Source organism: Ranitomeya variabilis, chromosome 1 (genome assembly GCF_051348905.1).
Source record: "Ranitomeya variabilis isolate aRanVar5 chromosome 1, aRanVar5.hap1, whole genome shotgun sequence".
NCBI classification, from domain to species: Eukaryota; Metazoa; Chordata; class Amphibia; order Anura; family Dendrobatidae; genus Ranitomeya; species Ranitomeya variabilis.
This window is the reverse complement of record NC_135232.1, coordinates 595,264,899-595,279,483: the sequence shown is the minus strand read 5'-3', so window position 1 is coordinate 595,279,483 and position 14,585 is coordinate 595,264,899. Positions and strand designations below refer to the sequence as shown.

At 43.9% G+C, this 14,585-nt stretch overlaps 1 protein-coding gene across 1 annotated transcript in view; it reads right to left on the bottom strand.

Moving 5' to 3' along the window:
• The window catches only part of PEAR1 (platelet endothelial aggregation receptor 1), a 168,410-nt gene that overhangs the window by 47,456 nt on the left and 106,369 nt on the right, over positions 1-14,585 (bottom strand). Inside the window, exons 3-4 of the mRNA XM_077258725.1 lie at positions 14,146-14,250; positions 11,368-11,468 (exon numbers count right to left, since the gene is read on the bottom strand). Coding sequence (XP_077114840.1) covers positions 11,368-11,468; positions 14,146-14,250 — 206 coding nt within the window. The remainder of the gene's footprint in view (positions 1-11,367; positions 11,469-14,145; positions 14,251-14,585) is intronic.

The window sequence follows — 14,585 nt, the reverse complement described above, 5'->3', positions numbered from 1 at the left end:
CGACTTTTGTGAGATGAGTTTTGTGTGGCGACATGCGTGTAGCAACTTTTTGTGTGTCGAGTTGCATGTGACAGGTTAGTGTAGCAAGTTGTGTGCAGCAAGTTTTGCGCATGGCGAGTTTTATGTGTGGTGCCTTTTGAGTATGTGCAAGTTTTGTGTGAGGCAACTTTTGCATGTGTTGCAACTTTTGTGCATGTGGCAATTTTTCCGCGTGTGCAAGTTTTGCGTGTGGCGAGTTTTCCATGAGGTGAGTTTTGCACGTGTGGAGAGTTTTGCATGTGGAGAGTTTTGCGCGTGGCGAGTTTTGAGCGGCGACTTTTGTGTTTCAACTGTTATGTGGCGAGGTTGGTGTATGTGTGGTGAAATGTGCGCTGAGGGTGGTATATGTGTTCGAGCACGTGGTAGTGTGTGGCGCATTTTGTGTGTGTGTTCATATCCCCGTGGTGGTGTGGTGATTATCCCATGTCGGGGCCCCACCTTAGCAACTGTACAGTATATACTCTTTGGCGCCATCGCTCTCATTCTTTAAGTCCCCCTTGTTCACATCTGGCAGCTGTTAATTTGCCTCCAACACTTTTCCTTTCATTTTTTCCCCATTATGTAGATAGGGGCAAAATTGTTTGGTGAATTGGAAAGCGCGGGGTTAAAATTTCACCTCACAACATAGCTTTGACGCTCTCAGGGTCCAGACGTGTGACTGTGCAAAATTTTGTGCCTGTAGCTGCGACGCCTCCAACACTTTTCCTTTCACTTTTTCCCCATTATGTAGATAGGGGAAAATTGTTTGGTGAATTGGAAAGCGCGGGGTTAAAATTTCACCTCACAACATAGCTTTGACGCTCTCGGGGTCCAGACGTGTGACTGTGCAAAATTTTGTGGCTGTAGCTGCGACGCCTCCAACACTTTTCCTTTCACTTTTTCCCCATTATGTAGATAGGGGAAAATTGTTTGGTGAATTGGAAAGCGCGGGGTTAAAATTTCACCTCACAACATAGCCTATGACGCTCTCGGGGTCCAGACGTGTGACTGTGCAAAATTTTGTGGCTGTAGCTGCGACGGTTCAGATGCCAATCCCGGACATACATACACACATACACACATACATACACACATTCAGCTTTATATATTAGACTAGCTGTACTACCCGGCTTCGCCCGGGTTAATGACTGCTGTTAGCAAAATAGAATGTGTTAACAAAAATTTATTCTGCACGCAAAAACCACAAAACAAATAGATAGAAATGTAATTATTAAAAGGCAAAAACTAAGCTAATAGAAGCATTTCACAACATATATTAGCTTTGTTATACTGAGAATGTCTTTGTTGCCTATATTAACCAATCAGAGCTCAGATTAATTAACTGTAGCAAAATAGAAGCTGAGCTGTGATTGGTTGCTATTGGCAGCCTGATAAATCCCCAGCCAACAGGAAGCCCACCCCCTGGCAGTATATATTAGCTCACACATACACATAATAGACAGGTCATGTGACTGACAACTGCCGTATTTCCTATATGGTACATTTGTTGCTCTTGTAGTTTGTCAGCTTATTAAATCAGATTTTTATTTTTGAAGGATAATACCAGACTTGTGTGTGTTTTAGGGCGAGTTTCGTGTGTCAAGTTGTGTGTGTGTGTGTTGAGTTGCGTGTGGCGACATGCATGTAGCGACTTTTGTGAGATGAGTTTTGTGTGGCGACATGCGTGTAGCAACATTTTGTGTGTCGAGTTGCATGTGACAGGTTAGTGTAGCAACTTGTGTGCAGCAAGATTTGTGCATGGCGAGTTTTGCGCGTGGCGAGTTTTATGTGTGGTGCGTTTTGAGTATGTGCAAGTTTTGTGTGAGGCAACTTTAGCATGTGTTGCAATTTTTGTACATGTGGCAATTTTTCTGTGTGTGCAAGTTTTGCATGAGGTGAGTTTTCCATGAGGTGAGTTTTGCACGTGTGGCGAGTTTTGCGTGAGCCTAGTTTTGCATATGGCGAGTTTTGCATATAGCGAGTTTTGCGCGTGGCGAGTTTTGAGTGGTGACTTTTGTGTTTCGACTTTTATGTGGCGAGGTTGGTGTGTGTGTGGTGAAATGTGTGCTGAGGGTCGTATATGTGTTCAAGCACGTGGTAGTGTGTGGCGCATTTTGTGTTTGTGTTCATATCCCCGTGTGTGGTGAGTATCCCATGTCGGGGCCCCACCTTAGCAACTGTACGGTATATACTCTTTGGCGCCATCGCTCTCATTCTTTAAGTCCCCATTGTTCACATCTGGCAGCTGTCAATTTTCCTCCAACACTTTTCCCTTCACTTTTTCCCCATTATGTAGATAGGGGCAAAATTGTTTGGTGAATTGGAACGCGCGGGGTTAAAATTTCACCTCACAACATAGCCTATGACGCTCTCGGGGTCCAGACGTGTGACTGTGCAAAATGTTGTGGCTGTAGCTGCGACGGTTCAGATGCCAATCCCGGACATACACACATACATACATACACACATTCAGCTTTATATATTAGATATACCTGTATGTAATCTCCTGTATATAGTATATACCTGTGTGTCATCTCACCTATATATAGTATATATCTGTGTGTCATCTCCTCCTGTATATAGTATATACCTGTATGTCATCTCCTCCTATACATAGCATATACCTGTATGTCATCTCCTCCTGTATATACTATATACCTGTATTTAATCTGCTCCTGTATATAGTATATACCTTTGTGTCATCTCCTCCTGTATATAGTATATACCTGTATGTCATCTCCTCCTGTATGTAGTATGTACCTGTATGTCATCTCCTCCTCTATATAGTATATACCTGTGTGTCATCTCTCCTGTATATAGTATATATCTGTGTGTCATCTCCTCCTGTATATAGTATATACCTGTGTGTCATCTCCCCTGTAAATAGTATATACCTGTGTGTCATCTCCTCATGTATATAGTATATATCTGTATGTCATCTCCTCCTGTATTAGCCCTCGTTCACACGTTATTTGGTCAGTATTTTTACCACAGTATTTGTAAGCTAAATTGGCAGCCTGATAAATCCCCAGCCAAGAGTAAGCCCACCCCCTGGCAGTATATATTAGCTCACACATACACATAATAGACTGGTCATGTGACTGACAGCTGCCGGATTCCTATATGGTACATTTGTTGCTCTTGTAGTTTGTCTGCTTATTAATCAGATTTTATTTTTGAAGGATAATACCAGACTTGTGTGTGTTTTAGGGCGAGTTTCGTTTGTCAAGTTGTGTGTGTTGAGTTGCGTGTGGCGACATGCATGTAGCGACTTTTGTGAGATGAGTTTTGTGTGGCGACATGCGTGTAGCAACTTTTTGTGTGTCGAGTTGCATGTGACAGGTTAGTGTAGCAAGTTGTGTGCAGCAAGTTTTGCGCATGGCGAGTTTTGCGCGTGGCGAGTTTTATGTGTGGTGCCTTTTGAGTATGTGCAAGTTTTGTGTGAGGCAACTTTTGCATGTGTTGCAACTTTTGTGCATGTGGCAATTTTTCTGCTTGTGCAAGTTTTGCGTGTGGCGAGTTTTCCATGAGGTGAGTTTTGCACGTGTGGCGAGTTTTGCATGTGGAGAGTTTTGCGCGTGGCGAGTTTTGAGCGGCGACTTTTGTGTTTCGACTTTTATGTGGCGAGGTTGGTGTATGTGTGGTGAAATGTGTGCTGAGGGTGATATATGTGTTCGAGCACGTGGTAGTGTGTGGCGCATTTTGTGTGTGTGTTCATATCCCCGTGGTGGTGTGGTGATTATCCCATGTCGGGGCCCCACCTTAGCAACTGTACAGTATATACTCTTTGGCGCCATCGCTCTCATTCTTTAAGTCCCCCTTGTTCACATCTGGCAGCTGTTAATTTGCCTCCAACACTTTTCCTTTCATTTTTTCCCCATTATGTAGATAGGGGCAAAATTGTTTGGTGAATTGGAACGCGCGGGGTTAAAATTTCGCCTCACAACATAGCCTATGACGCTCTCGGGGTCCAGACGTGTGACTGTGCAAAATTTTGTGGCTGTAGCTGCGACGGTTCAGATGCCAATCCCGGACATACATACATACATACATACACACATACACACATTCAGCTTTATATATTATATTATATATATATATATATATATATATATATATATATATATATATATATTGTGGTGCAGTGACCAATGTTACAGCCAGGGGGCGCTGTGTGTGCGCTTCAAGATGCGCTTGGAGGCATAATGGTGATGAGAGAAAGTCCGGCAGGATTATAAATGGCCGGTATGTGTGTCGCAGAGGAGGTCACTCTGCGCTGTCAGTCTGAAGTTAAGTTGGTGTGCTGGGACCTGTAGTCCCACGTGTGATTGTGTAGTTCTAATGGGAGATTGGCAGGGCTAGTTATGAGAGATGGGAGGGTCAGACTAGCCACACACATCCACACGCCCACCCATGGGAGTGGTTACAGGTATGTAATGTGACCAGGGTGTGGGTCACATGGTTCCTGTGTATGGATCCGTTTGGTTCCTGTGCAAGGTCCTGGACGGTCGGTGTTGGAAGCTCCTGTGAGTGGAGTCTTCCTGGAATCACCTGAGACCGTGGACGAGGTGTTGGATTGTCCTGGTGTGGACTGGAGTCCTGCAAGCACCTGATAAGAGTGTGAGTCCTGGAATGGTCAGGGTGTTGGATTGTCCTGGGTTGGACTGGAGTCCTGCAAGCACCTGGTAAGATCATGGACTGATGGCCTGTGTGTTGAAAGTGCCTTTGTTTGGACTTCCTGAAAGCACATGGAGAGGCTGCAACTACAGAGCCTGTGACGGCTTCTGTATTGGGGAGGCTACAGTTCCTACTGTGGGTCTGGACTATCTGAGGTGCCCTGGTCACAAGGACGGTGATCCCAGTGAGGCAGCTTTCCCCTGTGAACCAGCACTGGCAGGAGTAAGTATATGGAGCCGGAGCTCCTATAAGGTAACTCCAGGTAACAAGGGGGTTACGGGTAGACATAGGTCTGCCATTGGAACAGACTATCGATGGTTAATGTGTTCCGTTGTCTGTAAATGTTGGGGTCTGGTAGGCACCTTGAGAAAAGGAGAGATCACCCAGGCTTCCGCTTGAGTTAGCGGTCTTTGCCAAACAATCTCAAAAAGAGGAGTTGATGGAGCAGGGAAGGCATGGCCTAAAAAAACGACATGGAAGGGACAAGGAGGGCGTGGTCGTAAAAGATGGCATGTCTGAATGTACTTTTTGCCAACCCATTGTGGCCACTCGACACACCAACTTAGCCTCCATTTTGGCTACCGTAGAGGTAGACACTCAGTTTTCAAGATTCCAGAATGGCTCTCTGGACTATATGTTGAATATAATTTCCCTTCAGCTCTTATTTTATGGAAAGACAGTCATGTAGGACAATCTATGCTGATCTATGCGGATTTTGCATGCAGGACTTGATAAAAAACAAAACTTCATTGTCCTGATCATCTCGTCCCCCACAGGCCACATCTGTGGAAGAAGCCATGAAGAAGCTCCTGCTACCAAGTGACCTCTCTTAGTCAGCCCCGGCTATATACTGGGCTGTGTTATCCACTGCCTACAAAAATCACGCATAGTCTCAACTGGGATGACTGGAGTCAATCACGAGGTAGAAGACAAGCTGAGAACTGCTGTAACTGAGGCCAAAAACAACATGGAGGCCTTCAAGTGATCTCCATGGAAACATCAGATACAGAGGCACAAAGCCAAAACACATGACTCTGCTTGTGAAAAGTTATCACCAGGGAGATAAGAAGGACAGATAGAGGCCTGGGACAGCAGGCGAGAGGGAGCAGGAGCTCACATCTGGTCCCTCAACTCATATCACCTCCCTGAAATAACTGATATGTGATCTACTACTTTCCAAAGGCGAAAGAAACGCCACCGATAACACAGACAGTGAAAATGTGGATCTGGGCCAAAATGAAATGTGTGGCCCCCAAATGCTAACATATTCCACCACACGGAAAACATATATAGAGCATTTACACAAGCCGGTTTCAGCAGTTTTCATGTTCATCAGGCAATTGCCCAAATATTTTTACCTACAAACAGTCTGTCTGCAGTGCTGCTCATTATCCTGAACCCCAATTGTCAGTGTCGTTATCCTGTACCCCAAGTGTCAGTGTCATTATCCTGCACCCCAAGTGTCAGTGTCATTATCCTGCACCCCAAGTGTCAGTGTCATTATCCTGTACCCCAAGTGTCAGTGTCATTATCCTGTACCCCAAGTGTCAGTGTCATTATCCTGTACCCCAAGTGTCAGTGACATTATACTGTACCCCAAGTGTCAGTGTCATTATCTTGTACCCCAAGTGTCAGTGTCATTATCCTGCACCCCAAGTGTCAGTGTCATTATCCTGTACCCCAAGTGTCAGTGTCATTATCCTTTACCCCAAGTGTCAGTGTCATTATCCTGTACCCCAAGTGTCAGTATCATTATCCTGTATCCCCAAGTGTCAGTGTCATTATCCTGTACCCCAAGTGTCATTATCCTGTACCCCAGGTGTCAGTGACATTATCCTGTACTCCAAGTGTCAGTGTCATTATGCTGTACCCCAAGTGTCAGTGTCATTATCCTGTACCCCAAGTGTCAGTGCCATTATCCTGTACCCCAAGTGTCAGTGCCATTATCCTGTACTCCAAGTGTCAGTGTCATTATCCTGTACCCCAAGTGTCAGTGTCATTATCCTGTACCCCAAGTGTCAGTGCCATTATCCTGTACCCCAAGTGTCAGTGCCATTATCCTGTACCCCAAGTATCAGTGTCATTATCCTGCACCCCAAGTGTCAGTGCCATTATCCTGCACCCCAAGTGTCAGTGCCATTATCCTGTACCCCAAGTGTCAGTGTCATTATCCTGTACCCCAAGTGTCAGTGTCATTATCCTGTACCCCAAGTGTCAGTGCCATTATCCTGTACCCCAAGTATCAGTGTCATTATGCTGCACCCCAAGTGTCAGTGCCATTATCCTGCACCCCAAGTGTCAGTGCCATTATCCTGTACCCCAAGTGTCAGTATCATTATCCTGTACCCCAAGTGTCAGTGTCATTATCCTGTACCCCAAGCGTCAGTGCCATCATCCTGTACCCCAAGTGTCAGTGTCATTGTACTGTCATAATTCTTGGATTCATATGACACTCTGACAGCAGGTAGCACACATGAACAGTACCCCATACATCCTTTCATGGACTGAGTATCCCCCCATAAACTACTAGCGCAGACGCACCTCATGTACAGTCCTTTCCCTGAGACTTAGTTGGACCTAGTAAGGGTTAAAATCTCCATCTGGAATCATTTAGTTGGAGATTGTAATCACTTTGCAGCTCTGGAGTCGCCTTCCTCCAAATCCAGATGTATCATAGTGAAAGCGCAATCCACACATGAAGCAACACGGATTTCATGTTCTCACTAGGCCATACATTAGACCATGCAGATCAGGCAAAGGATGCTGGCAGCGTCACTAATCACAGATCCAAGCACAAAGTTTGAGCTTTGGTAAGAGTCTCTGCTTAAGATGCTTCCAAGACACATGAAGTACAAAGAGTTATAGCAAGATGAAGAATGTTATTTACAGGCTCATGCAGAGCCTTGGGAAAAAACATAGGATCCAAATACTGGCCCTACACTAGACCTGGATCTTCTGCTTAACTTCATATACATATATGATGAACCCAGTGTTATAACAAGAGCCTTACAAAGAACCTAATGTAGATCCAAATACAAGCTTTACACAATTGATAGGATGCTCCCAATCTATGAGTTGGTCTTATAGAACCTCAACTGCTTTTTGGATGTTCATGGTGGAAGTACTAGACATGGACCTTCTGCTACCCTCATACCTATATGTAGAATGTGGAGTTATGGCAAGATGAAGGACTGATGTAGAGCCTTGGAAAGCACCTAACATTAAGGTTCTATAGGATGTGACAGGGTCATTAGCACAGTGTATGAAGGGAGATACAGTTGTGCTCAAAAGTTGACATACCCCGGCAGAATTTTTGCTCCCTTGGACTTCTTTCAGAGAATATGAATGATAACACCAAAATTTTTTCTAAACTCATGGTTAGTGGTTGGGTGAAGCCATTTATTGTCAACTCGGCCAGAACATGCAGCCCATTTTTCTTCAAGTGCCTCCTTATTGTGCATCTTGAAACAGCCACGCCGCTAATTTTCAGAGAGTCACAGTATTTCGGCTGATGTTATTTGTGGGTATTTCTTCGCATCCCAAACAATTTTCCTGGCATTTGTCACAGGTCACTGGAGAGGATGTTACCTTTAGTAGCCATGCAAACCCATTTGTGTCAAATTCTGTGCATGTTATCAGGCCGAAATCACCAGGGTATGTGAACTCTTGATCAGGGTCATTTGGATGTTTTCGATTGTCATTATGATTTAAAAAGAGAAAACACAGTAGCTTGACAATAAATGGCTTCACCCAACCACTAACCATGAGTGGAGAAAACGTTTTGGTGTTATCATTCATATTCTCTGAAAAAAGGCCAAGAAAGCAAAAATTCTGTCGGGGTATGTAAACTTTTGAGCACAACTGTACGTGTCACTGCGCATAATAGCGGTCAGTTATGTACAACCAGAATAGTTTTCCTTAAGCACGCTATGTGTTGTGAGGGTTAAGTTATGTTATGGGCTGGTTTTAGTGGACCTCAATAGAGCGGGTGGGAGAGGGTCCACCATATCTCCACATGCAGAGTCCTGACAGGACCTGTGTGATGTCAAGGTCATGTGATCATCACATGGAGTGTTAAATACTTGGCCATGAGAGTCAGTGGGTGTCATGTCTTAGGAGAGCAGGAACTCCCACATAGCTCCCAGAGGAGCTAAGGACTGTGCAGGATAACTGCAAGTGAACCCTGCAGGGAATGGACTCATATGTACTGTTGTACTCTGTTTTGCTGAACCTTGCCAAGGTTTATGCTATCTACAATAAACCAGCAGGAGATTCCCTACCAGAATGGCTCCTGTGTCTACCTGAGGAAGCAGCTAAGTGTGTCAACCTCTGACAAGGATTAAAAGGATACTGGGCTTCTATGAGTCAGTCTTGAGGCACCTCAACTGCTTTTAGGATGATCATGGTGTAAGCATTAGACCTGGGCCTTCTTTCTAGTCTTATATCTATATGAAGAATGTGAAGTTATATCAATATGATGGCCGTTGTTCACACGATCATATAGAATCTTGGAAAGAACCAAAGTTCTTATGCTACAGTATACAAGATCTATGAGTTAGTTTTGTGGAAGCAATAGACCTGCCCCTTCCACCTCTAATACCCTCATATTTAAATTCTTTGTATTTGTAAAGTAAGGTAGCTCCATTTACTTTGGTGGCACTCTTGTGTAGTCAGAAAACATGGTGTTACCTTCTCCTTTCTTATGTGGTTGGGTTTTCTATTGGCTTCCAAAGTTCTGGGTCTACCTCTGCAACCCCAATAGATTTGTCATATGTGGGGACAGTTCAGAGTGTCACGTGGGACAGTTGGATTTTCAGACGTATTTTACAGATCCTCTATCCCAGGAATAGACAACCATTGCTGGTCCAGTCCAGACTCCGAACCACAGTATGGGGATCTGGAATGCAGGAGACCATATACAGTGCCTTGCGAAAGTATTCAGCCCCCTGGAACTTTTCAACCTTTTCCCACATATCATGTTTCAAACATAAAGATACCAAATGTAAATTTTTGGTGAAGAATCAACAACAAGTGGAACACAATTGTGAAGTTGAATGAAATTTATTGGTTATTTTAAATTGTTGTGGAAATTCAAAAACTGAAAAGTGGGGCGTGCAATATTATTCGGCCCCTTTACTTTCAGTGCAGCAAACTCACTCAAGTTCATTGTGGATCTCTGAATGATCCAATGTTGTCCTAAATGCCTAATGATGATAAATATAATCCACCTGTGTGTAATCAAGTCTCCGTATAAATGCACCTGCTCTGTGATAGTCTCAGGGTTCTGTTTGAAGCACAGAGAGCATCATGAAGACCAAGGAACACGACAGACAGGTCCGTGATACTGTTGTGGAGAAGTTTAAAGCCAGATTTGGATACAAAATGATTTCCAAAACTTTCAACATCCCAAGGAGCACTGTGCAAGCGATCATATTGAAATGGAAGGAGTATCATACCACTGCAAATCTACCAAGACCCGGCCGTCCCTCTAAACTTTCATCTCAAACAAGGAGAAGACTGATCAGAGATGCAGCCAAGAGGCCCATGATCACTCTGTATGAACTGCAGAGATCTACAGCTGAGGTGGGACAGTCTGTCCATAGGACAACAATCAGTCGTACACTGCACAATTCTGGCCGTTATGGAAGAGGGGCAAGAAGAAAGCCACTTCTCAAAGATATCCATAAAAAGTGTCATTTAAAGTTTGCAACAAGCCACCTGGGAGACACACCAAACATGTGGAAGAAGGTGCTCTGGTCAGATAAAACCAAAATCGAACTTTTTGGCAACAATGCCAATTGATATGTTTGGCGTAAAGGCAACACCACTCATCACCCTGAACACACCATCCCCACTGTCAAACATGGTGGTGGCAGCATCATGGTTTGGGCCTGCTTTTCTTCAGCAGGGACAGGGAAGATGGTTAAAATTGATGGGAAGATGGATGGAGCCAAATACAGGACCATTCTTGAAGAAAACCTGTTGGAGTCTGCAAAAGACCTGAGACTGGGACGGAGATTTGTCTTCTAACAAGACAATGATCCCAAACATAAAGCAAAATCTACAATGGAACGGTTCACAAATAAACGTATCCAGGTGTTAGAATAGCAAAGTCAAAGTCCAGACCTCAATCCAATCGAGAATCTGTGGAAAGAGCTGAAAACTGCTGTTCACAAACGATCTCCATCAAACCTCACTGAGCTCGAGCTGTTTGCCAAGGAAGAATGGGCAAGAATTTCAGTCTCTCGATGTACAAAACTGATAGAGACATACCCCAAGCGACTTGCAGCTGTAATTGCAGCAAAAGGTGGCGCAACAAAGTATTAAGTTAAAGGGTACAAATAATATTGCACGCCCCACTTTTCAGTTTTTGAATTTCCACAAAAATTTAAAATAACCAATAAATTTCGTTCAACTTCACAATTGTGCTCCACTTGTTGTTGATTCTTCACCAAAAATTTACATTTGGTATCTGTATGTTTGAAGCATGATATGTGGGCAAAGGTTGAAAAGTTCCAGGGGGCCAAATACTTTCGCAAGGCACTGTACTTGCCCGTCCCAAGCGGATTACCAACATTTTGTACTTTTTGTTCAATGTTCCAACGCATTTGTGGGACACCATGAAATGTAACTATGGATTGTGTATATTCTTTAGTGTAAAGCTCTACTTACGAACACACTCGTCATTGTTTTCGTAGTATCCCTGGCAGCAGCGGTGCCTCTTCCTATAGTCCACCTTTACCCCATGGCGGTAGGCAGTCCTGTACATGATCCTATGTGAATACATGAAATTGAGTCAACATACGGCAGCAAGACAAGGTGTCCTGAAAATGGTCATCTGCTACTGCACTCTTCTGAAATACTCTGTGCTGCTGGAAAACTGTCACATGCAGCCCTGTTCTCACTCACATATTTACAGGAATGCATTGTCCACTACCTTTTGTAAGACCAGTAGATTCCTTTCCTGAAATGCTCTGGGCTGCTGATGTTCTACATTTCTTCCATTATTTCCTCCTTACACAATGGCACTAATCCTATCATATCTAAGGCCATCTCTTGCGCTGTGTATCTAATCCTATCCTGTGTGATACTGTCTGCTGAGCTGTGTATCTAATCCTATCCTGTGTGATACTGTCTGCTGGGCCATGTATCTAATCCTATCCTGTGTGATACTGTCTGCTGAGCTGTGTATCTAATCCTATCCTGTGTGATACTGTGTGCTGAGCCGTATATCTAATCCTATCCTGTGTGATACTGTCTGCTGAGCCGTATATCTAATCCTATCCTGTGTGATACTGACTGCTGAGCTGTGTATCTAATCCTATCCTGTGTGATACTGTCTATTGAGCTGTGTATCTAATCCTATCCTGTGTGATACTGTCTGCTGAGCTGTGTATCTAATCCTATCCTGTGTGATACTGTCTGCTGATCCATGGATCTAATCCTATCCTGTGTGGTACAGTCTGCTGAGCTGTGTATCTAATCCTATCCTGTGTGATACTGTCTACTGAGCTGTGTATCTAATCCTATCCTTTGTGATACTGTCTACTGAGCTGTGTATCTAATCCTATCCTGTGCGATACTGGCTGCTGAACTGTGTATCTAATCCTATCCTGTGTGATACTGTTGCTGAGCCGTGTATCTAATCCTATCCTGTGTGATACCGTTGCTGAGCCGTGTATCTAATCCTATCCTGTGTGATACTGTCTGCTGAGCTGTGTATCTAATCCTATCCTGTGTGATACTGTCTGCTGAGCTGTGTATCTAATCCTATCCTGTGTGATACTGTCTGCTGAGCTGTGTATCTAATCCTATCCTGTGTGATACTGTCTGCTGAGCTGTGTATCTAATCCTATCCTGTGTGGTACAGTCTGCTGAGCTGTGTATCTAATCCTATCCTGTGTGATACTGTCTGCTGAGCCGTGTATCTAATCCTATCCTGTGTGATACTGTCTGCTGAGCTGTGTATCTAATCCTATCCTGTGTGATACTGTCTACTGAGCCGTGTATTTAATCCTATCCTGTGTGATACTGTCTGCTGAGCTGTGTATCTAATCCTATCCTGTGTGATACTGACTGCTGAGCCGTGTATCTAATCCTATCCTGTGTGATACCAGCTGCTGAGCCGTGTATCTAATCCTGTCCTGTGTGATACTGTCTGCTGAGCCGTGTATCTAATCCTATCCTGTGTGATACTGTTGCTGAGCTGAGTATCTAATCCTATCCTGTGTGATACTGACTGCTGAGCCGTGTATCTAATCCTATCCTGTGTGATACTGACTGCTGAGCCGTGTATCTAATCCTATCCTGTGTGATACTGACTGCTGAGCCGTGTATCTCATCCTATCCTGTGTGATACCGGCTGCTGAGCCGTGTATCTAATCCTGTCCTGTGTGATACTGTCTGCTGAGCCGTGTATCTAATCCTATCCTGTGTGATACTGTTGCTGAGCCATGTATCTAATCCTATCCTGTGTGATACTGACTGCTGAGCCGTGTATCTAATCCTATCCTGTGTGATACTGACTGCTGAGCCGTGTATCTAATCCTATCCTGTGTGATACTGACTGCTCAGCCGTGTATCTAATCCTATCCTGTGTGATACCGGCTGCTGAGCCGTGTATCTAATCCTGTCCTGTGTGATACTGTCTGCTGAGCCGTGTATCTAATCCTATCCTGTGTGATACTGACTGCTGAGCCGTGTATCTAATCCTATCCTGTGTGATACTGACTGCTGAGCCGTGTATCTAATCCTATCCTGTGTGATACCGGCTGCTGAGCCGTGTATCTAATACTGTCCTGTGTGATACTGTCTGCTGAGCCGTGTATCTAATCCTATCCTGTGTGATACTGACTGCTGAGCCGTGTATCTAATCCTATCCTGTGTGATACTGTCTGCTGAGCCATGTATCTAATCCTATCCTGTGTGATACTGACTGCTGAGCCGTGTATCTAATCCTATCCTGTGTGATACTGACTGCTGAGCTGTGTATCTAATCCTATCCTGTGTGATACTGACTGCTGAGCTGTGTATCTAATCCTATCCTGTGTGATACTGTCTGCTGAGCCGTGTATCTAATCCTATCCTGTGTGATACTGACTGCTGAGCTGTGTATCTAATCCTATCCTGTGTGATACTGTCTGCTGAGCCGTGTATCTAATCCTATCCTGTGTGATACTGTTGCTGAGCTGTGTATCTAGTCCTATCCTGTGTGATACTGACTGCTGAGCTGTGTATCTAATCCTATCCTGTGTGATACTGTTGCTGAGCCGTGTATCTAATCCTATCCTGTGTGATACTGTTGCTGAGCCGTGTATCTAATCCTATCCTGTGTGATACTGTCTGCTGAGCTGTGTATCTAGTCCTATCCTGTGTGATACCGGCTGCTGAGCTGTGTATCTAATCCTATCCTGTGTGTGTGGCATTACTGGCTGTCATAGGTGTACTCACTTTGGAGGAGTGCATGTCTTGAAGTAACTCCATGTACTGTCACAAGTGTCAGGAGGTGACTGGCTGTAGGGGTGGGCATAAGACTCCTTCACTGCTGTTGTATAGCTGTTAAAGACAAGGACCGTCACATAAGCCTTGGTTAAAAGTGAATTAGGTCTATCTATATGCATTTAAAGGGATAGTGAATCCCATTTTCACAAAATATACATATCATATATATTTTTTCATTCATTATAAAAATATATATACCATAACTGTAAAATATTTAAAAAATCAACATTTTGACCAGACCTATCTTTAATACAGGTGGTGCTGTTGCATTAAAGTCTATGGAAAAGTAGATCAAAACTACGGTGGTAACTGTTAGTATTGCAAGTAAATAGAGAAAAATTGTTTAAAGGGATAAACACATATTTCTGATACATTGTAATATGTTTGTA